Here is a 26115-nt window from a genome sequence, read left to right as displayed (position 1 = left end):
AGCCATTGTAATAAACTAATAAAATAATAAAAAAAGTATGACAGAATGAGGACATTTTTTTTTCATAAAGACAAACCTTTATTTTTAGGACACCAAATGCAAGCCAGTAGGCTAATTATATATTTCCTTTAAGAAATTTAGCGCAACTATTTTTTCTCTAATATTTTTCTAAAGCTTTTAAAGCAACAACAATCAAACATACAAAAATAACAACATGCATTAACAGCCCAGTAATAAACAATCCACCAAGGGCATTATGGGGAATGCAAATAAGCAGCTGCACAGTCCAAGGTGCCAGAGTCCAGAAAAAGAGACAGGTACAAACTTTAAATTATAAATTTAAGACTAAGTTGATGTAACGGTATTAAAAGAGATGGCATCAATTGTTCAAGGGACACTCCTGTGCAATCAATGATGAGTTTCCAGCTCCACAATGGTCCACTCCCCCTGTGGAGATGCAGCATCTTCGGGGGAGAAGCTTGTCACAGTGATGCTGGTGGAGGAGTCCTCCATGGGCGAGATTAGTTCTGCCCAACGCTTGAAGGTCTCTTTCTCTGGGGACAGGAAGGCCTGCGAGTCCAGGCAGTCACGTGACAAGGAGATTGTCTGCTTGATAAGGTACTGAGCCAAGTTGAGCTCCTCAGGCACAGGGTTTATGACTCCCAGATTGGACTCATGATCTGAGAGGAGCTGCCTGAGCAGGCTCCAGTCCCGCTCTGCAAACTCACTGCTTTTGTCATCCTCCTTTAATTGTTTGTCCTCCTCTGCCTGTCGTTTAACATTCCTGTCCTTGTCCAAGCAGTGCTCAAAGGCTTCTCCAACATCCGTCTCGTAAATGGGAGAGAGGGCTTTGGATGGTCGTCGATCATGTTTGCAGGTTTGATCCAATCTGTCACAACCATTGTCCCCTAAAAACAATTGACAATACTGCAGAATGACAAACTGATTCACTTGAACACAGATTTCTTCACTTCAGAGACTAGCCACTGTCTGCTACAATAAAACACACTACTGTACTGTAGGGTTACCCTTAATGCAACTGTGTCTTTTTAATTATATCCCATAATGATGCCAAGAGAGGAAAGTAATGAACTGGTCACATTATGGATAATTATTAGGACAGTTATCCGATTAAAGCACCACACCATGTTAAATGTCACAGTTTGACCATTAGATTTGAATGTCAGTGAACAGTTGCCTTAAAGGTAATGCACAGAGGACTGCAGTCTGAATGCGTCTCTTTGTCCACCTGTTCAAAGAAAATGAACCATACATCGCCAGCACCAGTCGACTTTGCATTTATCAGTGAGATGCAGTGATGTGTTGAGATTTACGTGCAGGTATTTCAACAGGGGGACCTAATGAACAGACTAAAGTACAAATGCAAGCAACAGTGTTTTACTTAGTAGTCACACAGGATGGCACACCACCAGGTACTTTTGACATTCTTTATGTGTTCTATTTTTAACAACTTCAAAATAGCAACAAAGTAGCTGGTCACTGTTAGATGCTGAAAACAGAACAATTAACATGTTTGCACTGAGATTGAGCCTCAGCTATAGTGCAGCAGATTTTTTTTCCTGATTGTGTGAAAAAAGAGAGACATGGCAGAACCATGACAGCTGCTCTAGAGACACATCCCATATTTTACAGAGGAGCTACTGACATTACACAAACTCACTCAACAAAAGACCTTAGAAAACACAGACAACATACGTTGTCTTAAGTGGACATCTACTCTCTGTATCAGACATAAGTGTACAGGGCCATGGACAAAAGGTACAACAAAAGAAAATACACTTAAATAATGAATGGTATAGGGACATAAATCAAATCATATGGTAGCATGCAGATGTGCAGTGCAATAAAAAACATACAACACAAAACAAAAAATCTTAAATAAATCCAGAAACGGGAAAGAGAGCAAGAAGGTGCAAGAGAAATGCTTCCCAGTAACCTGTGATGCATTATTCTCAGAAGCTGTGGCAGTTTAGCGTCTTATTTTTTTGTACAAACATACAGTAAATTATGTTTTTTTTTATTTATTTACCTGAACACAACCCTTAAAAAGGTGCTGCCTACAGCATTTTAACAAGCAAACCTTTGTCAAATTAATTTAGAGATGTTAGTGTAGTTACCGTGAACAGAAAGACCACTGCTGAAAAGCCAAGCAAACCTTGTACCATCCAGGCTTGTGGCACCAGAAAAGAAAATCTTACGCAGCTAGAAGCTTGATTTTCTTAGAAAAACAAATTTCTCCTTCAAAAATAAAAAGAAAATATAACTATATTATAAACATTTTTACAACAAAGAAGAGATATGTCCATTATAAGAAACACTAGCTTCATCAATACTGTCATCAGTGACATGAAACAAAGGGGTGTCAACAATGGTCTGTCTGTAATAATAATTATACCAACAAATTGCAATTAATTTGCCAGTGATATTTTGTAAAATGCCATATGTAGTACCTTATATTTTGTCAAACTATCTATGGCTCAAAAAGACCAAAGACCTTGTCACTGCATAAAATGAAAATGACAAAAATAATAAGAAAAATCTTATTTTTCTGTACATAAAAGTGCATTTGGTAGAACCATGTCACAGGCAAATTATGTTTGCCAAATACAATTCAATGATCAGTTCAGGCCTACTTGCCTCTGACTAAAGGTAGTTGAGTTGTAGCCGTTGAGCTGTTTAAACGAGGCTGTCTTTGAATGCATACTTTTCAAAATTACAATAGCTACACATTCTACAGGTTGAGGTGAGAGCAAGCATTTACCTGTCAGGTCAAAGCTACTGATTCGAATATGAACTTGTAAATCTAACTAGTTACTAACTGCTGACGATGCGCATTTTTCTGAAGAAGGACTAAGGTACATGTTGGGCACGTGTGCTGTGAGGTGAATAATGTGAACAGATGAACCCAGTAGAAGTAGACTGGAACTTCACTAACAGGGTTCTGGGGTAGAACATAGGTTTGGGTTCAGGGTCTAGGAAGGATTCTATACTGTAGGTTATACATTACCTGCTGGAGATTGTGCAGCATGTACAGGAGAGTTCCCTGTCAGCTGAGGCTCATTTAAGTCTAGATGTAAATCAGCCTTCTTGTTTTCAGAGGGATTGGTGTGATGTTTGCGCGACCCTCCGTTGTATTGCTCAGTGTGCCGCAGATCAAGGTGGCACGGGCGCTCCTGGTGGGGCAGGTCTCTAGTGTCGGGCTCAGGAGAAGGAATGTTGGACTTGCCTCCATCGGCCTGGATGTGATTACTCTCTTCCTGCATGGGATCCTGGAGCTCAGTAAGGAATATGGAGGATTTATCTTCTTGTTCCTCAGCGTTTAAGTTGTGCTTCGTACTTGTCATTTTAGGATGGCACGGCAGGTGGTTCAGATGTTCACTGGAAGGGTAACAGCTGGCACGAGGAGCTGTAGAGTCTGCCTCAAACACATCGCAAGGAGTGATGACGGGATTGCTGGGATGCTGAGGTGGGGTCTGAACGCTACCCTCCTCTGAGCCCAACTCCTCGCACTCGTCCACAGAGAGCAACACTGAGCGACGGAAGTTAGAAGTCGACTGGTAATCAGGCTGCTCATTCTCTTGGTCCACGCCATCGTCATCAAAAGCTAGGTTGACAATCCCCTGGAAATGAGGTGAGGGCTCAGTTGGTGGTGGTGGAGCATGGCTTGGAATAACCTCAACCTCTGACTTTTCATCCTCTGTCTCATCTTCGTCATCATCTTCCTCCTCTGAGGAGAAGAGCTGGTGGTCAGGGATGCTTTTTACAGTAACTGTGGCCTCAACTTCCGAGTGGTCCTCCTCGACAGGGAGCTCATTTTTTTGCAACCAAGAGCGAGGACGTCGCCGTTGTCCCTCTTCTTCGCTGGTGGTCTCTGCTTCTCTCCCGCGCAGCCGCACCTCCACTCTCAAACCAGCCCCACCTTCGTACATCTTTAACTCTTCTGGGGTGCTTGTATCACTACTACTACGACCTAGGAAGTCATGACAGCGCATAGTGCCGCACTTGGAAACACCTCGGTCGTTAGAGCCGTCGTCGTCCTGAGAGCCTCCGGCGTCGTAGTCCTCTGAGCGGGGCTTGATGTCATCAGAGGAAGTGGTGTGTGTGCTGCCCGTCTCCGACTCTGGGCTGATCTGGTGGTGGATGCTGCTCCACGAGTCCTCTATGGGCGTGTCAGTGCTTCCCATGCTGCAGGGCGTGTCAACGGGGCGTTCGGGGTCTCTCTGGGAATTTGTTGCGCTGATCTGGTGAGCAGTGGTATAAGCAGAGATTACTCCACTTGGAGAGTGTTTTGACTGACTCCCTTCAGTGTGACGGTTGTGGTCAGCTGCTGGTGCGACACTGTTACACGGTGTGTTTTCTGAAAGTGTTTCAATTTTCTGGAGACTCTGCTTAGAGACTGATTCTGTCTGAAACCCACCTAAATCCTTTGTTAAAGCCTGGTCAGTGACCACCACCTCTGTATTATCTTTTTGCCCTTTCACCACTTCCTTGTTTTCAGTTGTAACGAGCTCCGCTTTACTCTCTGAAATTTTATCATTCACTACCTCTTTTCCTTTAGTTCCTGACCTCTTGGAGGCAGCTGCAGCTGATGTTTTACAGGTTGCCCCAGATTTTGGTATGGATTTCTCTGCAGATAACTCAGAAGAACTTTTTGGCTTTGGTCCAGTCTTGGCAGTTACTACTGAGGACTGCTTAGAAGGAGCTAAAGAAGCTTTTGTCAGTTTAGCAGTGGATTTAGTTGAAGTGGCACTTGCTGAAACAGGTTTGGTGATCTTTTTGGAAACTTCATTGCCTGTTTTGTTTGGTGCTGAGGTTCTTAGACCATCCTTGCTGTCCTCTTTTCTGGGGGAAGCTGGCTTTTTTCCAGATGACCCATGTTTGGAAACTAAACGAGACACAATAAAAGAACATTATTGCTTTGCTACAGGATGTTCCCTGATATTGAAATTTGGACATCTTACCGGGGCTGTCTGGTGTGCCTCTGCCCTTGCTTTCAGCTAATGCAGGTTTCACTCCAGTAGGCACTTTATCCACTGCACCTGTCTTGATTTTGCCACTTTCTCTCACGCTGGACTTATTGGTGGGGCTGTAATCAGTGAAACAGGCAACACCATAAAACAACAGTGACCAGAAATGTGTTACACAACATCCCTTTAATTAATACTACTGGCCCATGTCATCATAAAACTACTCACAAGAACAGCTTGAGAGAAAGTACATCATAAATTTGTCACCAGCAGGAGAACGCAAAGTGCCCCCCATTCTTTTCAAGGACAGTACAACAAATTGCACAGTACTCGTGTCCCAGTAAAGAATGTGCTTTTTAACGTAAGTTGCCTTTAGAAACAAATAACCAAAGAGCATGTTTTGTATTTGTAGTGTGGTCAAGGTCAGTGGAACTGGAATAATGCATAAATGATCCACTACCTGTACCAAATGTTTCTCTCCCAAAGGGACCAGGCCACAGATGAAATCGATTTGTGTTTATAGAGGCTATCAGCTATTAGATGCCTATCTTACATAGCTATTTTCCTTAGACCTTATTAAATATTAATGTGCTCCCAGGACAAACGAGGTTTGGATGCTGATAGTAAAACGGATATTTTTAACATCTTTGAAGGACAGATAAGAGGCTTGTCAGAAAACTCTACACAAGCTCTTTTATCCTGCTGATAGCCACATGTGGCCTAAATAAATTAAACAAGAGATGCTGGGCTGCAGCACCCATAAATTCACCCCACTTTTACATTCTGTTCTACTGCATGTTTCCTTTGACTGGTCTATTCTGAAATAAACACTAAATCATAGATTTGCCTGAGCAAATCAGCTAATTTTCAAAATACTTTGATGATCTGTCCATTGAGAGTCATTATCATTATCCGTTCTTCATTTTCTACCCACCCACTTGTTTTACCTGGTTGAGCTATTGCTATACAGGGACATACAAGTTGCTATACACTGTACAAGTTAAATTAGATTTAGATTAGAATTATTATTGTTGTTGTTGCTGTTTTACCCTCGACTCACCTGCTGGTCTTTGTTGTGTCTGGTTTCTGAGGAGGTTTTGTCAGTGGGGACTTGTTCACTGCCTTGGCCTGGAATTTAGGCTTTACTCCTGAAACACCAAACACAAACTACATGTCCAACTGTGAAAACACAGCATATTCTACGACCCTTAATTTACTAACAAATGAACCAAATAACGTGTATCAGCTTAAGCACAGGGCTTAACCACCACATTTCAGGGTGGGCTACAGGAACGCCGTTTCCGTATCTGTAGGGCAGAAAGACAGACCAGCTCCACCTCTACCTGCAGCAGCTGCAGAGGACTTTGACCTCTGCTGTTAGTTTGATGGAAGCAGACTTCAAGGACAGAGATGTACGTTGTTTCCTGATAAATCAACATTAATACATGACATGCACTTGCCTTCCAAAAATCCTCCGTGGCCACAACACAGCATTCATCAAACTAATTATTCTGCAGATGCTATATATTTCAGGCACAGCAACATGCCCTGGAGGTGGCTCTGGATGACTGCAGTGATGTACAACAATGTCTATCAAAGTGATAAAATGTAACGTAGTCAATAAAGAGTGTAAACCTGGAACGGTGTGGGTGTCATTGCGAGGGCTGCTGGCACTGTTCTCTGGCGAGGCGCTGCCTGATGTGGATGCACTGGGCTGAGCTTGGGTTGTGCTATTAGCTTTTCCTGCTGAGCTTTTTGGAGCCTTTGTACAGCTCGAGGGAGAGGTTTTAGGCCTTGCACCTGGGTTTGGCTTTTTGTCTTGCTCTTTAGCCCCAGTGGCGCTGCCGAGGCCATTGGCACTAGCTGCATCCCGCCTGATTCCAGTAGCTCCTGTGCCATTGACAACCGGTGAATCAGCTGCCTTTCCTTTTGCCGTAGCACTCCGATCTCCCAGCTTTCTTGCGTTCTTTGGCTTGGGTGGATGACCATCTCCTGGTTTGTTAGCTGTTCCCAGTCCATCAGACTTCATGGCTGATGCAACCCTACGAGTGGAGGAGCTCGTGTGTTCAAACACCCTCTGGGTCCTTTGTACTAGAGGACGCTCAGGTGCAGGTGAAGGGCATTTTACAGTCGTTTGCTGCAAGGAAAAAATAACCAGTTGCACAATTGACTTGATTAATCTTTGAAAAATACAATTAAACAAAACACCACATATACTATAACACCTCAAAGATCTGCAGGCTGCTTCTACTTTCCATGTCATCTTGTAAACCAACATGAAATCAAATCAACATGAAAATTCCTTATAGCCCTTTACTGGCTGTAGAATACTGTATGTTCCTACAATAAGTCACTAAGTGCTCTGATTCTATCCAGAGATCTTTAACAATTCCTCAGGTCTCATAGTTTAAATACTCCCGGTCTATCTCTACGTCAGCACAACCAGACTTATGTGTTTGCTAGAAATCGGTTCAGAGATAGTTCACTGCTCATTTCATAGCATACTGTTGTGAGAGGCCATTTATGAAATGTGGCATGTGATGGCCACAGAGTCTAATCATAAACTAAATGGATTTCCAAACTATTTTTTTAAATAAAAAAAGGGAAAAACCAAAAGGAAAAGTTAAATACTTAAATTACCTGGGAGCTAGTGAATACTGGCTTTTTACCAAGTCTTCTATTGTCACCTTTATCAATAGCATCTGTCAAAACAAGATAAAATACAACACAAAAATCACCACAAGTCTACAGGCAAGATGCCTGTGAAACACAGATGAGGGCATAACACAGATCAAGGGCTGCAGCAATCTTTAAGGAAGTCCTTCATCAAGAGCCAAAGAAGCTATTACTTTCATTCACAAATTGCCGTTTCCACACCCAGTGTTTATGCTTTCACCACAGGAAAGCAATGAAATGAATGAACAGCTGAGCACCATTTTAAACAAAGCACTGGCAAATTTATTTACTCTACACTCAATTTTATTACTTTAATCCCTGCATTACTCATCTATGTGAAACCTAGAATCCAAATACTCTGGGATGAAATCTAGCAATATAAGGCACACAGAACCAGCATTTTTAAGGTAGTGCACATCCACACGTTAATGGCTCAACAGGGAGCAAGATATTCTGTGTATTTGTGGAGGAGTTTAATCATGTGCTGACCCAGGAAGACTAAAATCCAGCCTCAATCATGGTGCATATATGTTGTTACTGTATACACATCCATTAAGACAGATTTAAAAAGATCAAGTTAAACTGTAAAAAACCCACACAAACACAAACAAATGAGTAAGTAGTGGCTGGCAGCTGCTTCCAAAGAGAAGCAGAAAACAGGCAATATGCTCCAACAAGGGCTTTGGTTCATCTCTACTGATGCAGAGCTTCAGTCACAGCACTAGGCTGGGTTAGAGGGAAAAAAACAACATACATCCAAACAGACACTGCAGTGTGAGCCCTCTGTGTGCCTGAAAAACAGGCGGCTAATGCCGCACGCATCCTTTCCTACCTGCGAGGATCTTCTCTCTGTGTTTGGGTGAGAGCGTCTCCCACCCCTCTGTGTGGCGGACCGCGTAAAAGGTCTGAAGCAGGAAGGTCCACAGCCGACAGCGTAGTGTACAGATTTCGTGCCTGAATGGCTGGCGGAGACACACAGGAGAGAGATGGAGAAGAATGGAAATGGGTGAGCTACAGCACAAGCGAATCAGCAGCTGCTTTAAGAACCTTTTACCATGGCAACAATTACCCCTCCCTTCCTCCCGATTTCCCTCCCTCCCTTTCTCTGTCTCTCTCACTCTGTCTCTGTTGCAGAATCCACTTGAGCTCCCCTGAGCGAACGTGATGTCAGCCGCTGAAGCTCCTGTTTCTACGTCCGATTATAAAAATGGAGCTGGAAAGCAGGGAGGAGCTATCTGCACCTCCTCCGCTGCACTAACCATACCAGCAGATACACAGTCAGATTAGTCAGGGCCACTGGCGTACGTCACAGCCTCAGTCTAATCCATTCTGCCGTACTGTATAGTGTTGACAAGGGTTCTGTGCAGATGGGTCGATTTCTCCAAGAAGTCATCTGACAAGCTTAACCTGCTTTAAATGTGATTTTATCTCAACAGTTTTTTTAAAATAGACTAATTTAAAAATAAAATAAAAACATGTCTTTAATATTCATTAAAAGATTTATGTCATCCATTATCCAAATTACTTCTCCTCATGCAGGTCATGGGTTGCTGTAGCCAATCCCATTCGTCATTAGGTGAAAGGTGAGGTATAGTCTGGACTAGTCGCCAGTTTATCACAGGGCTCCAAATTGACAGGCAACCATTCAGATCTTCAGATCTTCCATCTGCAGATACCTTAGATTCTCCAATTAACCTGACTGCATGTCTTTGGACTGTGGCAGGAAGCCAGAGAACCCACAGAAACCCAGGTTTAGTGCTGTGAGACAATGGTTTGGATTTAAGATATAAATATAAAAATATTTCAATGCATGTTGCACAACTTGTTGATGGAAGTACTAAAAGGTACTCTCCGTTTTTGCCATGTGCACAGCACCTTAAAAGAACTGATCACAAACGTCTGTTCACACTTTACCATCCGGATATGAATTACCTTTTTTGTTCCATCTTATAAAGGGTGGTGAAAACTGCTTAGCTCAGCGAGTCATGGCTCGCATCCAGTTGTTGAATGTATAGAGCAGCTCAATAGTAATTTTAGAAAGCAGCTAAGCAGCACCAGACTCCCCCATCAGTCCCCGAGTAAGAGCACAGCTAACAACCTCTGGCTGAATGAGTTTGACATTTTACTTTCACTCACACTTCATCAGCTCAGCCTTGTGGTTACAGGATATACAATAAAAATACATAAGATATATAAATACAAAACTGGAAAGTAAAGGGAATCTGCTACGTGTTACCTCCTCCTGTTTTTGCCCTTCCTCAAGGTGAGTGTTGTCCTTCATGTCATCTCCACACAGATAATTCACAGCAGTGAAAAGTTCACAGCAGTTGTCCACGGTCACACCTTCCCTTATGGCTGAACACAGCTTCCTCAACAATGTGGGTTCTCGGGTGAACTCTTCTCTCTGTAAAAGTCGGACATCAATGTGAAAATCTGAAGATGTTTGCTGTGGGAGACGTTAAACGCACTGGATCCACCCATTCTTACCCTGCGAAGGTCCGTAAAGGCCTGGGTGCGGGTGACTTTAGATAGGTGCTGGACAATGACATGCAGGCACTCCTCCTGTAACTCTGTGGCAAGACTCTTCACCTGTTGTGCCCACTTGACTTCCGGGAGACTCCCGATCAACTGCTCAGTGCCACAGAGCATCGTCACTGCGTTCTGCACAGTCTGAATGAAAATAGCTATCAACTAAGGAAAGTCTCTCTACAGTACATGACAACACAAAACAAAGTCGAATGAACACAAGCCTTCATAACTCACACTGTTAACCTCTATTGATCAGTGGCAGTATTCCCTGAATTGTGTAATGCTTCTTGGCCAGCTCTCAACGCTTGCCAGGAGTGAAGAGCGCTACAGCTTGTTTTGCTTTCTTCACAGAATGCACCATGTTTGTAGCAATGAAAAACAGACTCAAGACTCAATTAGCAATTACAAGGCTGAATCACTCCCCTTCTGTCTACATCCACATTATATTCTTAAATTAGCCTTCTTTAATAACTGACAATTTAATAAAGGTCATCTTTGATTAGATAACGTTTGAGCTTCCTTCCTGAGAAAAAACACTGGGCAATGCCTTAATGATATTTGTGCAACAACATGATACACTGGGCTTAATGATCGTCAAAGCAAAAAACTCACCATGTTGTCCGTTACAGCGGTAAAACAGGCTCTTTGGAGCTCGGGACGCAGGAGGGAAAAGTTTCTCTCACACCAGGTTTTCACATAATGTTCAGCAACCCACCTGAAAACATCCATTGTAGAGTGAAATTATAGTGTGAGTGAAATTAAAGACTTTTTTCACAGGTGCTTCTAATATAAAAATTTACTTAATTTTCTCAATCATGTCTGCTCCTTACAGTGAGAGACGAAAATATAAGGAAAAAGAAAACTATTTTGAACCAAATACCACTGCACCAATGTAATGAGTTACTGATGATCGCATTTCAATGGTCAATTCTCTTAAACAGAGTGAAGGAACACACTGGAGTGCCTGGTTAGTCTTCATGTCAGAGGACATTGATATCTGGCCCAGTATTCAGGTTAGTCAAGGAAGCATGTAAAAGTATTGATGTGAAAAAAGAAGCGCCACATGTGTTTGCAGTGTAACTCTGCCTTAAGAGTCTCAGGAGGAATTCAAATAGAATAAAATGGTCATGAACGCACTATTGCATTCAACCCAGTTTACAGTACCATCACACTCATGTGACTAACTTACTAAGCAAAAACAGTGCCATGTCTGCGCATAACCAGCTCAACACACCCCATTTCCCTGACCTACATTTACACATTTCATGTCTCCTCACTGCAGTGAGCAAGAGCGATGCCTGCTGTAGCATCAGCTAGAGAACTTAATATGCCATTTCAGTTAAAGGATTGAAGCTGTATGGACTTGGACCTGTCACTGGGTACACAGCCATGTGTGTGTGTGTGTGTGTGTGTGTGTGTGTGTGTGTGTGTGTGTGTGTGTGTGTGTGTGTGTGTGTGTGTGTGTGTGCATGCATATTATTACCTTTTACTTGAAAGCACAGCTGAAATTTAAACATGTGCTGGTTACCTAGTAACAAGGTGTTGTTGCTGATGTCACATGTGTCACACTTGATTTTCATCTTCCTCTAGCTTCCTAGAAGCCCTACAGGCCAACACTTACCTCTTACACAGCAAGTGAAGGTTCTGAAGGCCTAAGGCATGTGTAAGTGAGAGGCACTCAAGAACTGTTCTCTGAACTCCATCAAATGGCTGCAAAGGAAAGGTACATTTTTATTTCTCACAATAATCAGTTAAAGTCAAATTAGGAGCTGGGAATGTATATAATATGTATAAAAAGATAATGCAAGGAAAATATCTTAGAGGAAAACATTGTTTAAAGACAATAAACACAGGTAGACTGGTGTTTTAATCTGTGACCTTAGACACTTAAGTGATGATACAAATAAGTTATTAATTATAAAACACAAATGCAACGATTTAATATTCTGGGTCAAAAAGTAGCAGCCTTTCTCTATTGGACTGAGGAGCTGTCAGAGCAAAAGCTGCAGAATTAGGATCGACTTTGTAGAACAGACCTTAGGGAAGAAGCGACAGTAGTCTCTGGTCAGAACCAGCTCCACCACATCTTTCAGTCCCTCCATACCCAACATGTCTGCTGCCAGCACCACCTGGCTACAGCGGAGGAGACACATATTGTAAGACAGGTCTGTTTTTTTGTTGTTTTTTTTGTTTATATTCAATCTAATTTTGAACAATGTTTTTTCACATTACGTACCTAGCATTGGCTCCAGGGGGTAGATCTAAAATGGCCCCATACATGAACTGGAGCAAGATGTCCATCTCATCTGGTCCTAAGCTGGAAGGGCTAATATGGTTAGTTGCTCAGAAGCCACATTTAACATGTTAACATTAGGGTTTGACTGCAGGTACTGGAAGGTTGTAAATTATTGTTTTCTTGCTTACGCTGCATATCCATATACAGCATAAAACCTGTATATGCCCGTTACCCTTACATCAGTAATTCTGGTGAGGTGAGTGACACATCTCTCCCCAGAGGAAGTATGTAAGTCATTTGTCTGAAAAGGGAAGGTGGCTGGCAGCAAGGAGGTGAGTGAGGGTGCTGTAAACATGGTTAGCAATTAGTAATTTCACTAGAAGTGGGTGCCTACGTGTGTGTTCCCATACTGTACATGGCAGTGTGAGCGAAGCCAATTTTGTGCAGTGCCACTGCATGACCAACGAGAGCATTAACTTAGCGATATATTTCTGGAATGACACGTAGATGAAAGCAGGTCACACCAGATGTGGAGGTGTGACCTGCTGCTCGATGATGCTGATTCACCGGTCTTACCCTTGTAGAGTGATGCACTGTCTGGAGCTCTCCATCCAACTACCGCTCAGCATGGCTCTGAAGTACTCAGATCGTGCACACAAGACTGCCCTAGAAACCCAATAAAGCAGGCAGGAGTATGTTAGATCCACCCACCATTTTATTATTGTACCTGTCATCTGTCAGCCCCATGTTTACTTATGTGGCTTTGAAGTGACACGGAGAAAGACAAACTATTAAACTGTGGGTGTTGTATTCTCTGGAATGGATGGTACTGTCGCTGATATGCAAATACAATAAAAGCCAACTGTTTAGAGCAATCAATTAGCTCCATAAATATATCAGTAAATAACAGACTGTGTAAAAGGGCTTCAATATCTTAAGAGATTTGAATAACAAAATAGATGTGGTAAATTATGGGTGTTGGGCTGGATTAGCCCTGATCAGCTTCTACTGTAGGTTAGAACTGCAGCAGCCAACACTGAGCTGTGATCACTGCTGCAAAGGAATTAAGGAATAACCCAGATTCTTCAGTCTCACGAGCATTCACTGCCTGGCTACTGCCCTGAGCACAAGCTCTAAGAAACCTGTCTCCATGGTTACTAGCTGCTGCTACTACCGTCACATCGTTGAGTGACCACCCACTGCTGTTCGACTCTGGCAAGTGTCAACAACAGCTGTAAGACCTCTGTAATGTTTTACATCTGGTACATGTAGCTGTGATGTACTAATGACTACACGCTGCCAATTACCACGATGCTTTTAGAAGCAGATATGTGAACAGGTCATATATACGGTACTTCTACCTGTGGCAGGAGAAGACTTGCTCTCCTACTTGGATGGTGATGTCACACTGCTCTCCTCTTTGGTACAGATCCAGCAAGTCAGCTCCGAGCCCTGACGCTGGCTCAAGAACGACAGCACCTGGACAGGATTTGAGATTTGCAATTACTGTAGGAAGGACACAAAATTAAAAGCATTCACCTGCATTACCACGTGGAGGCTACATGTGTGTGATTGTGGGATCTGTTATTAATTCACTTAACTAAAAGTGCCGAAAAACGTAAGGTAAAACAAAGCTGAATGACAGTATGAACAAACTACTATTAGCATTACCCACAACCGGGATCCAAATGCGATTAGCTCTCAAGTGGATTATGGCTGAAGTAACATAATGTGAGGGGAGGGGAGGACAGCCAAACGCTCACATATCCTAGAATAAACCCTGCTACTGAAAAGCCTGTTGATCTGTTTACCTGAGTCAGTGCAGCTAGGAAGGTCTGCTGGGTCGGGAACAGTCAGAGCACTCTCTGGCACAGACCCCTCCACGCCTGAGATTATTACACCCGAACGCAGGCTCTGCTCCGCTGTGTACACCCGCCTGCAGGGGGGGAACTCTGAAGGTTAATTAAAACGGGACCTATTGCACTTATTTAAATTGGAATTTGATTGAATGCGCTGTGAATTCAGTGGCAAAGCCAAATTACCAAATTTACTTATGGTAACTGCTTCTGCTTTGATGTGTCATTGGCCAACTGGCAACATAACAATTTACTAAAACAGTTTGACAATGCAAATTATCTTCAATCCAGGCACCCTACCTTTCTGTGCAAGTGGGTGTCGGATAGATCTAATCTCCTTAAACACAAATAAGTCCTAGATTGGTTGCTTCACACCGATTGCTGGCACCGGTGCATCAATAAGATCTGAACATTACATTATCAACATTCTCGCACTGCGTATTCGAGTTTCATTATCAAAATTGCCATACAAGAGAAAAAAGACTAAATTCACAGAGAAAAACTGCAAATCATGCAAAAACCACCCAAAAGTGATTTTAATTTAGCTAGATGCAGCAACAGAAGGTGTTATTAGTGCATACCATTCAGTAACGATCAGGGCTTTGTAATGACTAGTATCATAGGTTGTACACCTCTGCCCTTTGCTACACTCCACCAGTATGCAGCAGCATGTCATGGATGACTTTTTGTAAAAGGGTTCTTGGAAGAGTGAAAAACCTCCACCTATGTGACAACTAAACCCAGGAACGTTCAGCTCTTCAAGTGAAAACGAGACCATACACAACTGCTACACGTTATGCCACATCAAACATTCGAATGTCAGCCTCAACAGGAAAATGTGATGTGCAATGTATTATTTAAAAGATGCAGCATTTGCAAAGCTTCCTTGAACCAACATTCAAACACCAGCAAGGCCTGCAGGTCATATTATGAATGGTGTGCTTGGCGCCCCCTGTCAGACAGATGGTGAAATGGTGGCTTACCGAGAGAAACAAATAATGTCTTGCATGTTACCAAAAAAAGGGGGGGGGGCATATGTCGTTAAAGCTTTGTATGAAACACTGAGAACCAAAAAAACTGATGTGTAAATGATGCAAAAAAGAAAATTCACAGAATATTCAGTAAATGAAGAATCCTTTGAACCCACGGCCTACCTGAGCAAATCCTTCAACCCAGACAGCTCATAACCAGGCACATGGATGGTGGTGGGATCTTTGTGCAACTGTCCCTGAAGGAGATGAGGAGCTCGGGCCAATAGTACGGATCTGTGTGCTCGGAGAAAACCTGAGCCAGCACACAGAGAAACGTCGGCTTCCAGCTCCTCCTGCAGTAACCTGCAAACACGCATGTCATTTCATCAGGCATGACTTTATAAATGTGTGTTTCAGATTACATTTTTACAACTTTTTTTTCAAATCTTTTTTACTTAGTGGCTCTTTAATACTGTGTCACATTCAAGCACACACACACCAATGCCAGAGCTGTATTTATATTTGTATAATGATAATAATACATAATACAATACTGTATAGGATAAAGGGCAGGGGTCTGAATACTTTCTTTACCTGCAAATTTAAATGCTATTACTAAACCTTCTTAAGAAACTACAGTGCATGAGACTAAGATTAATCAGATGGCCTAGTTTCCCATCTGAGAGTAACACAGGCCCAGACTCGAGGCAACTTCAACATCATCATTAAGTTTCAGCTAGTCCCAGTGACTGATCTGATTGACATACAAAATAGCCAACATTATAGTTAGGGTGGCTGGAGTTCAGCTGCTCAGTGAATTTCTTGAATCCACCAATTGAAACTGTTTCCTGTCAAAAATTAGGTCTTTCAATCTTGGGAAAGTAGATAATGTCTAGGCATTCAACTCCAACCATTCAAAATCAAAATGCGCCTTTGTTAGTCCTTCTTTTCCAGTGTTAAAATTTTCTCTGCATTTGGATGAAAACTGAAAGCTGACTGGGTGCAGATCAATAAGGTTTCCGTAAAAGAAGCTGCAGAACCAGCAGGATGTACAATTTCATTTATTGCCTTCACTGCAATGGAGCCATGCCACCTTGTAAGGCTCTGTAACTGACATTTGTCAACACTTAATCCTGGGTTTTGCCATCTTCTGCATACAGTAGTATGCAAAGCCTCACCTGCTGAGATCTGCAGACAAAGCTGATGATAGACATCTCTTCAGCTGTTCCTTGTACTTGCGGTGCTTGGTGTGGAAATCTTTTGCAGCTTCTGTGGTGATCATAGTTTATTATGTTGTCTAAGGCAAAGACAAAAAATAATCGTCTTGAAGCAGCTCTAGACAAAACTCAGCAGTGTAGTGTAGCAATTTTACCCAAAAAACGATTTCAAAGGTTGTCTAAAAGGTAAAAATGCAATTAAATTGGTCACATGTGCGGCTCAAAATCAGTTAGTCCACGGAAGTGCTTATGATTACAAATATTTTCTATTTTTAATTCGTAAGATGCCAACTTAAGTTTCGTTACTTCATATGATTACCTCAGATGACAAGGGTGCACTACCGTGTTTCACCACACACGTGGCCTTACGTTTATCTCACAATGCAAGTCAGGGTCGCGCTGTTTCACCGGTTTACCGTAAATCAATGAAAATGGAAACTCGACCAAAACAGCGCAAGAAGATAATCACTTAATGCATTTAGTATATACGCAGGTACGCTATTGGACAGTGCGAATAAAAGTACAAGCAACAAACGACGATTCCCTTTGGCTCCCATGAGAAAGCGACTCCTAACATTACCAAGAATATCCAGATTCTCTTGATTATCACGTACTTGAGTTTTATCTCTTCACAAGCAGCTCTGATTAAAATAAACACAACAGCAAAATCAAAGACACAAGCATTTCCCCCTTTGCAGCAGGGCCGATCTCAGGCTGTAGCTGTTAAGGCAAAATCGTGCTATAATTTGCCTTTTGCAACTGTTAGCATACTGCGCTAGCTAACCCTAGCTCCCGTCACTTAACCAGCAGTCTGCTTGAAACTAAAATCCTGCAAACTGGGTGATGAACACAAACCTGTACAAACGACCTGCAAACCGTTATTTGTGTGAGCTTCGTTCGCAATTACTACAACGCTAATAGGACTGACCCACTGACCGCTGTTATTGACATCGCTGCTGCACGCTGTTCACCACTAGAACACGGTTTCCAAAACATCGAAGGAGTGGAGGGGTAGTCACGCCCCTGAAGCTGGTGCACATGCGCATTGTCAGAGAATGACGTACGATGAAATGGTGCGTTCAGGTGATTCTCCTATTATTGTCGTCCCTATGACAAACGTGAAGGTGAATTGTATACAGCGCGCCCGTAGATTGATAATCCATTAAATATTTAGATTTATATGTGGTGATTCAAAGACACATCTTCTACAAAACTACGTACTATAGAAAAAAGGAATGGCTAAAAAGTAGAGTTGCAATAAGTATTATCAATCCTGCTGTTATATAAAAGATGTTAACTCTTTACACTTCAATGTGTAATTACAAAACAAAAAATATTCAGTCTAAATTGTTGGTCGTTCATAGCATCACTGTGATGTTTTATTTTTACTGATTCCCCTGAAAGCAGTAAAAGACCGTTCCCTTTAACTTGAGGTGATGTCATTGTCCATTCCTGTGTGTTGGCTCCTCTACTATGAGGGCAAATAAAACTGGAAATGTTGGGAATAAGGAGTGGAGTAATAGTATTTCTAATGAATATTAAATAATAAGTCACCTGTAAAGACAACATTTGCATAACTGATGTCCATTTTAAAATTTACACAAATATAACATATTTTAATACAATAATATTTTAATTCTGTAAGTGTCTGTTGGTGTTCAACAGAATTATTCATGCGTTGCCTGATTGCTCTAATCCTCAGATGGAGCAGAAGTGACTGTGTGTGTTCTCTGTACGTGTTTGTACTAACACAGCACTAAAGCTTATTTACGCGAGGCTGAGTATCTGACACATGAATAAACGTTTTGATGTAATTTTACATCAGCGTTTCTGTTGGAATATGACCACGCAGTGAAGTTATAAATGTGATTCTAAAAAAATATCAAAAAGGTTTGTTCTACAGACAGACTTAAAATAACCAGCTGCGATGTGCTGTGTCACTCTCAGCTATATTTAACAGCCCATCCAGCAGCATTTCTGGTGTTATTTCATCTCTTCTAAAAGCAGCGAGAGAGCAAGTGTTCTGAGATAAACAGCGGGGCGTGAAATGCACCACATGGCTTCAAAGACACATCATTGTTATTATTGTATTAAAAACAGGTCAGCGTGGTCCAACAGATTGACATGTATTTTATTTATAAAATAGGATGGCGTAGACCTGGCTCAGTGAATTTTAAAATGCGGTGTGTAGGAAGTTACAAAATAGTACAATAGTCAACCATCACTGACATTTTCTATGCAGGAAGATCAAGATCACAACATTCTCTACATTTGAGCGAGTGTACAAAAACTCCTGTAGACGACACTACCTGATAAAGGAAGCGGGAGAGTCATGTCTCCCAAAGGACTGTGCCCAAGGTACAGTAGAGTGGAGTGACCTAGTGAAACACACAAGTACAGCAGAAGACGCCACATCCCAGTCTCTCAGGACATCTTAACACTGCAACAACTCGGAACGCTAAAAGGCACCACACAAAACAAGTCACAAGGACATTTTGCCACACGTTTGCAATGCTGTAACTGACAAACTTTAAGGCGGATGTCATGTGCAAAAAACATCTTGAGTATGTGTCACACGTACGTCTTAGTGTCCTCTCTGGTGAAGTGTGCTTTGATTCTATCCTTTACTGCCCACTCCTTTAAAAAACGATTTAAAATGTGAAAAGTTAAAAGAATGATTGCATTATCACTACACTGCTTGGTATCACAGGCATATTCCAGGCTTCCTGGTGGTGAGTGAAAGGGGCAAGAAGTGTTGCAGAAGGCTGCAGGGTGGGCTTAATTCCTATAGCATTTCCGTCCCTCTCCCTCCTTGAGGAAGGTCCATATGAGAGTGTTCACAATGTCGGGCTGGTCCTGCTGCAGCCAGTGGCTGGCACCAGAAATGATGTTAAGACGGAAATGGTTCCTGATGTAGAGGCGGCAGGCTTCGGCCATCTCCTGCTCCAAGAAGGCGTCACGCTCGCCCCACAGAAGCAACACCGGAGACCTGACATGGTTCTGGCTGAGGGGTAGGGAGCTGCATAGAGACGAGACAGAGAGAAGGACTTGAGCTCCTCCAAAATAAAATAGTGTGTCCAGTCAAATACATTATGACCTACACTATGTAGCTTCATGTCTCACTCAGTGTATATAATATTGAATATATCTTTACACTGGGTAAGTGGCTGTTGCCGTGTGCCCCCTGAGTTTCGGTGCAGAGCTTCGGGAAAACTAATTGGACTTGGGTCAGTGATATTTCTCTTACATAAGCATATAAAAGCTATTCTGAGACAACCCGTTGCTTGAGAAGGCAGCAGATGGCGTGGGCAGCCACGCGTGCACAACGCTCACGTTAAAAATACATGAACACAGATTTTCTTTGATCTCTTTTGTGTCAGTCACGCTTGGCCGACTTGTCAGTCTCACTTGGAAGAGCTGATATATGAGCCACATGTAAATACGTGTTTGTGTTGTGCTCTTGGTTTGTTTGTTTGTTTGTATCTGCTCTTTAAAAGTTCAAACAGTAGATGGCGCTAATAAATGACAACATGTGCTGTATGATCATGTTTACGTATAAGTATAAGTTTAAGTATATTAGTACACAGTAAATATGTAAGTCTGATTGAAGCTGCAAAGACCACACAGGTTTATTTGAAGTAGGGATGAAAAACACCGTAAAAACACAATCCAACATATATTAAAATAAATGATAAAATCTTCTTTCCCCTTCAATAATCTGTTATGTTTCTTGTAATGATTGAGTGTGATGAAACTCTGTCCTACCTGAAAACATTCCTGTAATAGTTGAGGGCTCCGGTCAGCGCTCCCGGCTGTGACATTGCATACAGATAGGCCTCTAAGTCCTCTGCAGTGAGCCATCGGCCTTTCCTCCCAATCCCTGTGCTGCGGCTGGTGAATAAAGACTTCAGAGCCTAAAGCAGACACAGCAGAAAAGCTAGTGTGATACATTTATTATCAGTACAACACAATACCAGCGCAAAAAAGGGACATTAAACAAAGCCTTGCAGCTAAATAATATTTTGATTACATGATTTCACTTACAGTAGATGTACATTTTGTTAACTGCAACTAGCCTCCTTCACATATAGTAATATACACCACTGCATGAGCACATAAGGATGCACCCACCCGCTGCACACACACACACACACACACACACACACACACACACACACACACACACACACACACACACACACACACACACACACACAACTTTGACCTTGAAGTGGCTCAAGCTCATACACAACAGACCACCTTGAAATCACTGATGGAGAACATGAGCTCTGGGAAACGAGGCAGCTGGAAGAAGAAGAAATGGCTGGATTTCAGCAGCTGGCTCGGGTGACGGAGAGCATAGTCTGCAGGAAGAAGAGGAGGAAGAAGTTTGGTAATTAAAGTGGACATAATTGTATCTCTATCTGCAGCAGCTAAACTAACTGTTCCAGCTTTCCATTCGCTTCTCAATTAGCTTCTCATCATTTTCCTCATTTGGCTGAAGAGGATTTACTAAGCTATCATGGAGCTGAAGCGATGCTACTTCCTAATTAACGATAACAATTACAGTAATAATCCCAGAGCCAAAGCAGAGACTCTCCGTTTAGCAGGTGTAAACCTGAACGTCCTTCATAACAGACGTCTTACCTGAGAACACAGAGGGGTGGGGACAGTTCAGCACGATGAGTTTCGTCACCATCTCCGGGTAGTGAATGGCAAACAGCCATGCTATGGTCCCGCCCCAGTCATGGCCGACTAAACAGCATCTGTTGTAACCTTGAAAGAAACAGTAAATGCAAATAGAGGGGCAATAAGTGAGGCAGCCTCCTAATAACCGATGTCTGGTGTTGTGCTGTTCAGGAACTAATAATCAGGACGACAGTAACATCCTCTCTTATGTACACAAGCCTTTGAGGACCTTTAGCCAAATGCAGATGAAGGTCAGTTATTCTAAAGCTCATCTCAACGCTGCAGACAGTCATAACTGTTTGGTCATGTGCTGCGTTTGGGTGAAAACGTGGAAAGGGGAGCGTCGCCTCAAACTTCTAACTGGCTGAGTTTGAACACGGACTGGAACAAGAACCACGTTGGCTTCACCCGTAAGTAGTCAATCACAGATGGCAGTAGAGCAGTTACCACACGATCAAAGCCTCGTTCCTCCACTGAAACGACCATTAAGAACACATCAATATACATTCTTGAGTGCTTAGCTCCCCAAAGCCTATTAAGAAATTAACAGCAAGAGCCAAAGCGACGGAAGACACTGCAAAATATCAACCACTCAGCTTTTCTCAAAAGCACTTTGCAAAGGAATGTGAATTTTTTATAAGGAATGTTTTCAAAGGACACTTGAGAATATTTACACACCATCACAGCTCCTATGGACCTTTACTGTGTAAAAATTGTGGAATATGCCCTTTACGACTAAATTCAACATCACACTAGTTACAATTACAACAGGGCAAATAAATCAGCGTAATGTGGACGACGTCACTTGACGACACTTTATATTGATCATCACGATGCCATCACAATGCCACGAACAGGGCATGTGCTCCATTGATTAGACAATCAGGAGTAAGGGTTAAATCACTGACTACTTCTTCATATTAATCAAAGCTTTATATTTAATGTAAAGGAGATTACATTAGGGAGGAGTAGCGCTACTGTGAGGCTTTTTTAGGCCAGGTCTGACTTTAAATGCAATGTGTGCGTGTACGTAATAAAGCAGAACTGGTACCAGTAAATAAGCAATCGCAGTAAACTTGTCCTCTAAGCCTGAACACTTGGGGTGCATTATAAATGACTTCAGGCTTCCTGCAAACAGCACCAAAGCAGTAGCTTTAACATATTTATACACACTATGACAGGTGTTGGGGCAAAGTTCAAGCCTGTGCTTTGAGTTGCTGCATGATTTTCACTCCCACGCACGATAAGACAGGTGATCTTATGCCTATGTAGGCTTTACTAAAACAATATAAGCATGAATCTCTTTCACTTAGGCCAGAAAATCATTAGCAGATGCCGGTGTGTGTAGGCAGCCTCGGGCTGCAGCTTCCTGCCAGCAGTAGCATCCTGCCAGCAGGCTATGGTGCTCTCGTACTGCACAAAGTAGGGATGAGTCACAGGAAGTTTGTCATATCGTGCTGCGAGGCCCAAAGGCTCTCGGTGCACGGTTGAGACTGAGAAACTTGGTTATTTTTGACTGTGCCCACTCATCTGGGCTACTGTAGAGTCAAGCTCACCTAAATACTCCACAATGTCCTTGATGTCAGTAACCAGGTGCTCAAAGCGGTAACTTTCAGTGGAGAGGGGAAAGTCTGACTCCCCGTATCCCCGCATGTCGACGGCCACCACACGGAATTCACTCTTAAACTCACGTAGCTGGTAGCGCCAAGAGAACCTGAGGCACACAGGCAGAAGAAAAGATGGGTGCATGCTTTATTTATTAAAATCACAGTCTTAACAGTCTCCGATTTGAAAAAGAACAACAAGAATAATCAGTGAAGTAATAAAATGCTGCCTTGTGCATTTCCCATAATACTGTCTGTGTAAATCTTCACATTTAATGCGTATTTGGGTTGAAACAGATTAAACCCAGAGCCACATAACACAGTTTCAATCTGCCAAAAGACTGAACCTGCTGATGGGTTTAAATGTCTGTTTGTTCCTTTTTCAACTATGCAAATCTTTTGAAAGCCCTTTTCCAGGTGAGTGAAGGTCACTGCAGTATAAGAGAAGCTGTTTTAGATTTGAAATCACCCACTGATCAAGGACTGTGGACTGGGATGGCATCCTAGTTGAATTTCTTTTCTGCAGTAAATCCCTCCCCACACATACAGTCCTCTCCACTGCCACAGAGCAGAGAGTAAGCAGGATGCAGAGCCCTGGCTGCGTTTCTGATGAGTCAGGGTAAGATCCCAGCACTGAACCCAGAGATGTTAGAATATGGATGAGGTTTAAAGCAAAGCAAGCCACATTATCTTTCTCTATTCTGAAGGGGGGGGGGGTAAAACATTTTAAGTAACTATTCTCTCCAACCATCACCATGAGGCTAAGCACAGTTCATCACTCGTGAGGAATATGACAGGTGAAGCAGAAAGGGCTCCACTGTACTGTTAATTAATCCCTGTCCCGTCTGCAGCTGAGATGCGCCGATACAGATATGAGTGGGCTTATAGCTCTTGACAACCTCTATGGCCACCAACCCAGGAGCAGCACACATCACCAGTTCTCATTTCATATCAGGAGGGAGAGATCTTGAATGCTTTGGACCGCTCTCCCCCCGTGGCAAGTCATGTGTCTTTGAAAAAAGGATTTGCTTTTGCAACCCAGGGGCTGGACTGGATGAAACATTAGAGCAGAGGAATCCTAATGATGGAGGGGGGGGGGGGGGGGGGGTGTCTAGGGGGGGGGGGGGGGGGGGTCTAGGGGGGTCTAGAAGGTGACCAATACAGCAGAAATGCTAAATGCCACTCAGATTTCTCTCAAACCTACCAGAACTCAGGGAAGCCATGTAGAAATAGCATGAGCGGCTTTCCTCTTTCTCCAGCAGCGACATAGTGAAACCGGAGGCCAGACTCCTGCGAGCAAGGAAAACATTTGCAGATTAACATTAGAGTGAAGTCACAAATCACTCAGTGGATATAATAGAAAGGCCTGTTGCTGAGTTCAACGTTCAATGGCATGAATACATCTCAGCCATGTTGATAGAACTAGCTACTAGTGTATGTGTGTTATTTGAATGCTTCCAAACGTTGGTTTTCAGGTATAACATGACGCCACAAGCATGTTTTTTTTTAGAAAAGCTGGTCACTGATGCGTAAATAAAACCTGACAAAGTCCTAGGAAAGAATGATTTTACGTCCTCTAATATGTTCAGACGACACTGGAAATGCTGTGCACATTCTTCCTCTTCTATGTAGACAACTCAGTAATTTGTCTGAGTCACGCTGAGCATTTAAACCCTAAATAATATTGTAGAGTAAATTGACTCTGGCTGTGATTTACAGGTTTATGGTGATTGATGAGACCTAAGCGCAGCTGCACTTATAGCTCATTTTTATTTATTGTTTATACAGTATTTATGGGACAGGTCTGGCGTATGTCAACTAATCTTTGATGAATCTTTCTGTTTTAGCTATAGACAATAAAGATGGGGCTCATATGTATTGGCATGTATGAGCAAAGATTCCCTGTTCTCCTCTTTGTTGTAGCTCGACTTGACTTTACTCATCCCTTAGACAATATTCAATTTTAGCAATTTTATTTCCAATACATTTAATCTACTTTGAGAGTTTGACTGCTTCATCATATCGTCATTTTTGCTACTGCATATATTTGTAAGCTATGAGAATACTTTTACATTTTACATTTACATATTATGTCTTAGAGACGTTCTACTGTATAATACACATTACACTTAACAGAAGTATATTTGGTGCAACAATAAAAACTTTTTTAATGGATTTAAATAAATTGGACTTGAATAAGGGGTAGTGAGGGCTGCTGCTCTACTGCTCCTTTTACCCAAGTACTGTACATGGTGCGGCTCCTTTATTTACACTTGAAGTGGATCATTGTTCCAACGCTGACACGAAAGGCTCTGCATTAGCCATCGACATGCATGCTTTTTTAATTACATAATCTTGAACACCTTGGTTGCTCTCGCCCGTAATATCCCGCACATAGCGACAAGAGGCGGAGGAGCTGTTCTTTCAGCACCGCAACCTGAGCGTATGACTGTGATTCCACCGAAAACGCCTAAAATCACGCAGTCGCCCCTTGATTTGTTCGAACATCAGGCCTGTTTGGCTTCTCACGACGCCAAAGGTGTTGTTGCGTTTCACTGATAAGCATCGCATGATGAGTAGGAGTCGCACGTACACTCACGCTCGCACACAATGGACCCCCCACCTCCCTTCTAACAGGACCAGACACCTTCCATGTCAAGCACACGGGCGTGTGTCTTACCTTGATCCGAACGTAACAGTGGGTTCCCAAGGACGTGTCATTCAGACAAGCCGGGGGACTTTCACGAATCGCCCATTGAAAGGTTGTTGTCGGCCTCAAGATGATGTTCCACCAAAGTTTGAGCAGAGCTACGACGGTGCAGACAGCACAATAACCGTATATCAATGACCAGTACCCCAAAACTCTGATTTTCAGCGCAAGTCTAATTAGAAAGAACAGCAAGTTGTGGAGCACTCTCGCCATCTTTACATTGCCGCATGAAATCGATGCGGATCACGTTACCTATTGATTTCTTTCTGTTAACTGGTGGCTTCTGTTTAAATACTGCTCCGGCGATGTCGTTGTTTCGTTACCAGCGCATACGCACGACTGTCTGAAGGGAGGATCCCAGCAAACGGCTGAATGGGACGGTGGCGAGAGCATCACGTCAGATTTCACGCTTGCGTGTGACAGCAGCGGTTGTTCAGCAGGAGACGGTGTTGTTGCCTATACAAGGCAAGTCCGAACGCAGGCAGGCAGGCAGCCGCTCGATCCGCAGCTTTTAGAGCGGCTTCGGTGCGGAGGAGAGGCGCTGTTATGCGAACGGACACCCCGAAAATCACTACGAAGCAGCAAAGCACCAAACAAACAGCAGAGCACCATCAGCTGCTCCTAAAGCCTGCTAATTGT

At 42.7% G+C, this 26115-nt stretch overlaps 2 protein-coding genes across 7 annotated transcripts; both read right to left on the bottom strand.

The window, feature by feature from the left end:
* Positions 1 to 54: 54 nt before the first annotated feature.
* btbd8 (BTB domain containing 8) lies at positions 55 to 17530 on the bottom strand. 6 transcript variants are annotated; one of them, XM_055508623.1, is made up of 19 exons: positions 17410 to 17530; positions 16435 to 16553; positions 15440 to 15619; positions 14241 to 14365; positions 13791 to 13908; positions 13006 to 13095; positions 12430 to 12519; positions 12230 to 12326; positions 11815 to 11903; positions 10806 to 10908; positions 10152 to 10334; positions 9901 to 10068; positions 8497 to 8626; positions 7629 to 7690; positions 6624 to 7125; positions 6049 to 6136; positions 4983 to 5107; positions 3029 to 4906; positions 55 to 908 (listed from the first exon to the last, which is right to left on the bottom strand). In XM_055508623.1, the coding sequence occupies exons 2-19, from the start codon at positions 16536 to 16538 to the stop codon at positions 409 to 411; spliced, it is 4632 nt and encodes a 1543-aa protein (XP_055364598.1). In that variant the 5' UTR covers positions 16539 to 16553; positions 17410 to 17530; the 3' UTR covers positions 55 to 408. The 6 variants fall into 6 exon arrangements, with proteins under 6 accessions (XP_055364598.1, XP_055364601.1, XP_029002625.1 ...); XM_055508626.1 differs by having other exon boundaries at positions 10152 to 10325; XM_029146792.3 differs by having other exon boundaries at positions 12430 to 12510.
* Positions 17531 to 18583: 1053 nt separating this feature from the next.
* Positions 18584 to 26025, bottom strand: ephx4 (epoxide hydrolase 4). Its single transcript, XM_029146274.3, has 7 exons — positions 25447 to 26025; positions 23971 to 24056; positions 22719 to 22876; positions 21121 to 21249; positions 20734 to 20837; positions 20239 to 20387; positions 18584 to 19492 (listed from the first exon to the last, which is right to left on the bottom strand). The coding sequence occupies exons 1-7, from the start codon at positions 25687 to 25689 to the stop codon at positions 19252 to 19254; spliced, it is 1110 nt and encodes a 369-aa protein (XP_029002107.1). The 5' UTR covers positions 25690 to 26025; the 3' UTR covers positions 18584 to 19251.
* Between the last annotated feature and the right edge of the window lie 90 nt (positions 26026 to 26115).

This window comes from Betta splendens, chromosome 4, assembly GCF_900634795.4.
Source record: "Betta splendens chromosome 4, fBetSpl5.4, whole genome shotgun sequence".
Classification (NCBI taxonomy): domain Eukaryota; kingdom Metazoa; phylum Chordata; class Actinopteri; order Anabantiformes; family Osphronemidae; genus Betta; species Betta splendens.
Note: the sequence above shows the minus strand (reverse complement) of the source record. Positions and strands in the feature narration are given on the sequence as shown.

Excerpts from the sequence above, each read along its gene's own strand:
- ephx4 (XM_029146274.3), bottom strand. The coding sequence starts at position 25,689 with ATGGCGAGAGTGCTCCACAACTTGCTGTTCTTTCTAATTAGACTTGCG. Across the intron at positions 20,838-21,120 it reads CCACCCCTCTGTGTTCTCAG|ACTATGCTCTCCGTCACCCG; the intron begins GTAAGACGTCTG and ends TTCTTCCTGCAG. Across the intron at positions 20,388-20,733 it reads TCTCCATCAGTGATTTCAAG|GCTCTGAAGTCTTTATTCAC; the intron begins GTGGTCTGTTGT and ends TGTCTGCTTTAG.
- btbd8 (XM_055508623.1), bottom strand. The coding sequence starts at position 16,538 with ATGATCACCACAGAAGCTGCAAAAGATTTCCACACCAAGCACCGCAAG. Across the intron at positions 12,520-13,005 it reads CAGTGCATCACTCTACAAGG|CCCTTCCAGCTTAGGACCAG; the intron begins GTAAGACCGGTG and ends TAACCATATTAG. Across the intron at positions 5,108-6,048 it reads GACACAACAAAGACCAGCAG|CCCCACCAATAAGTCCAGCG; the intron begins GTGAGTCGAGGG and ends CACTGATTACAG.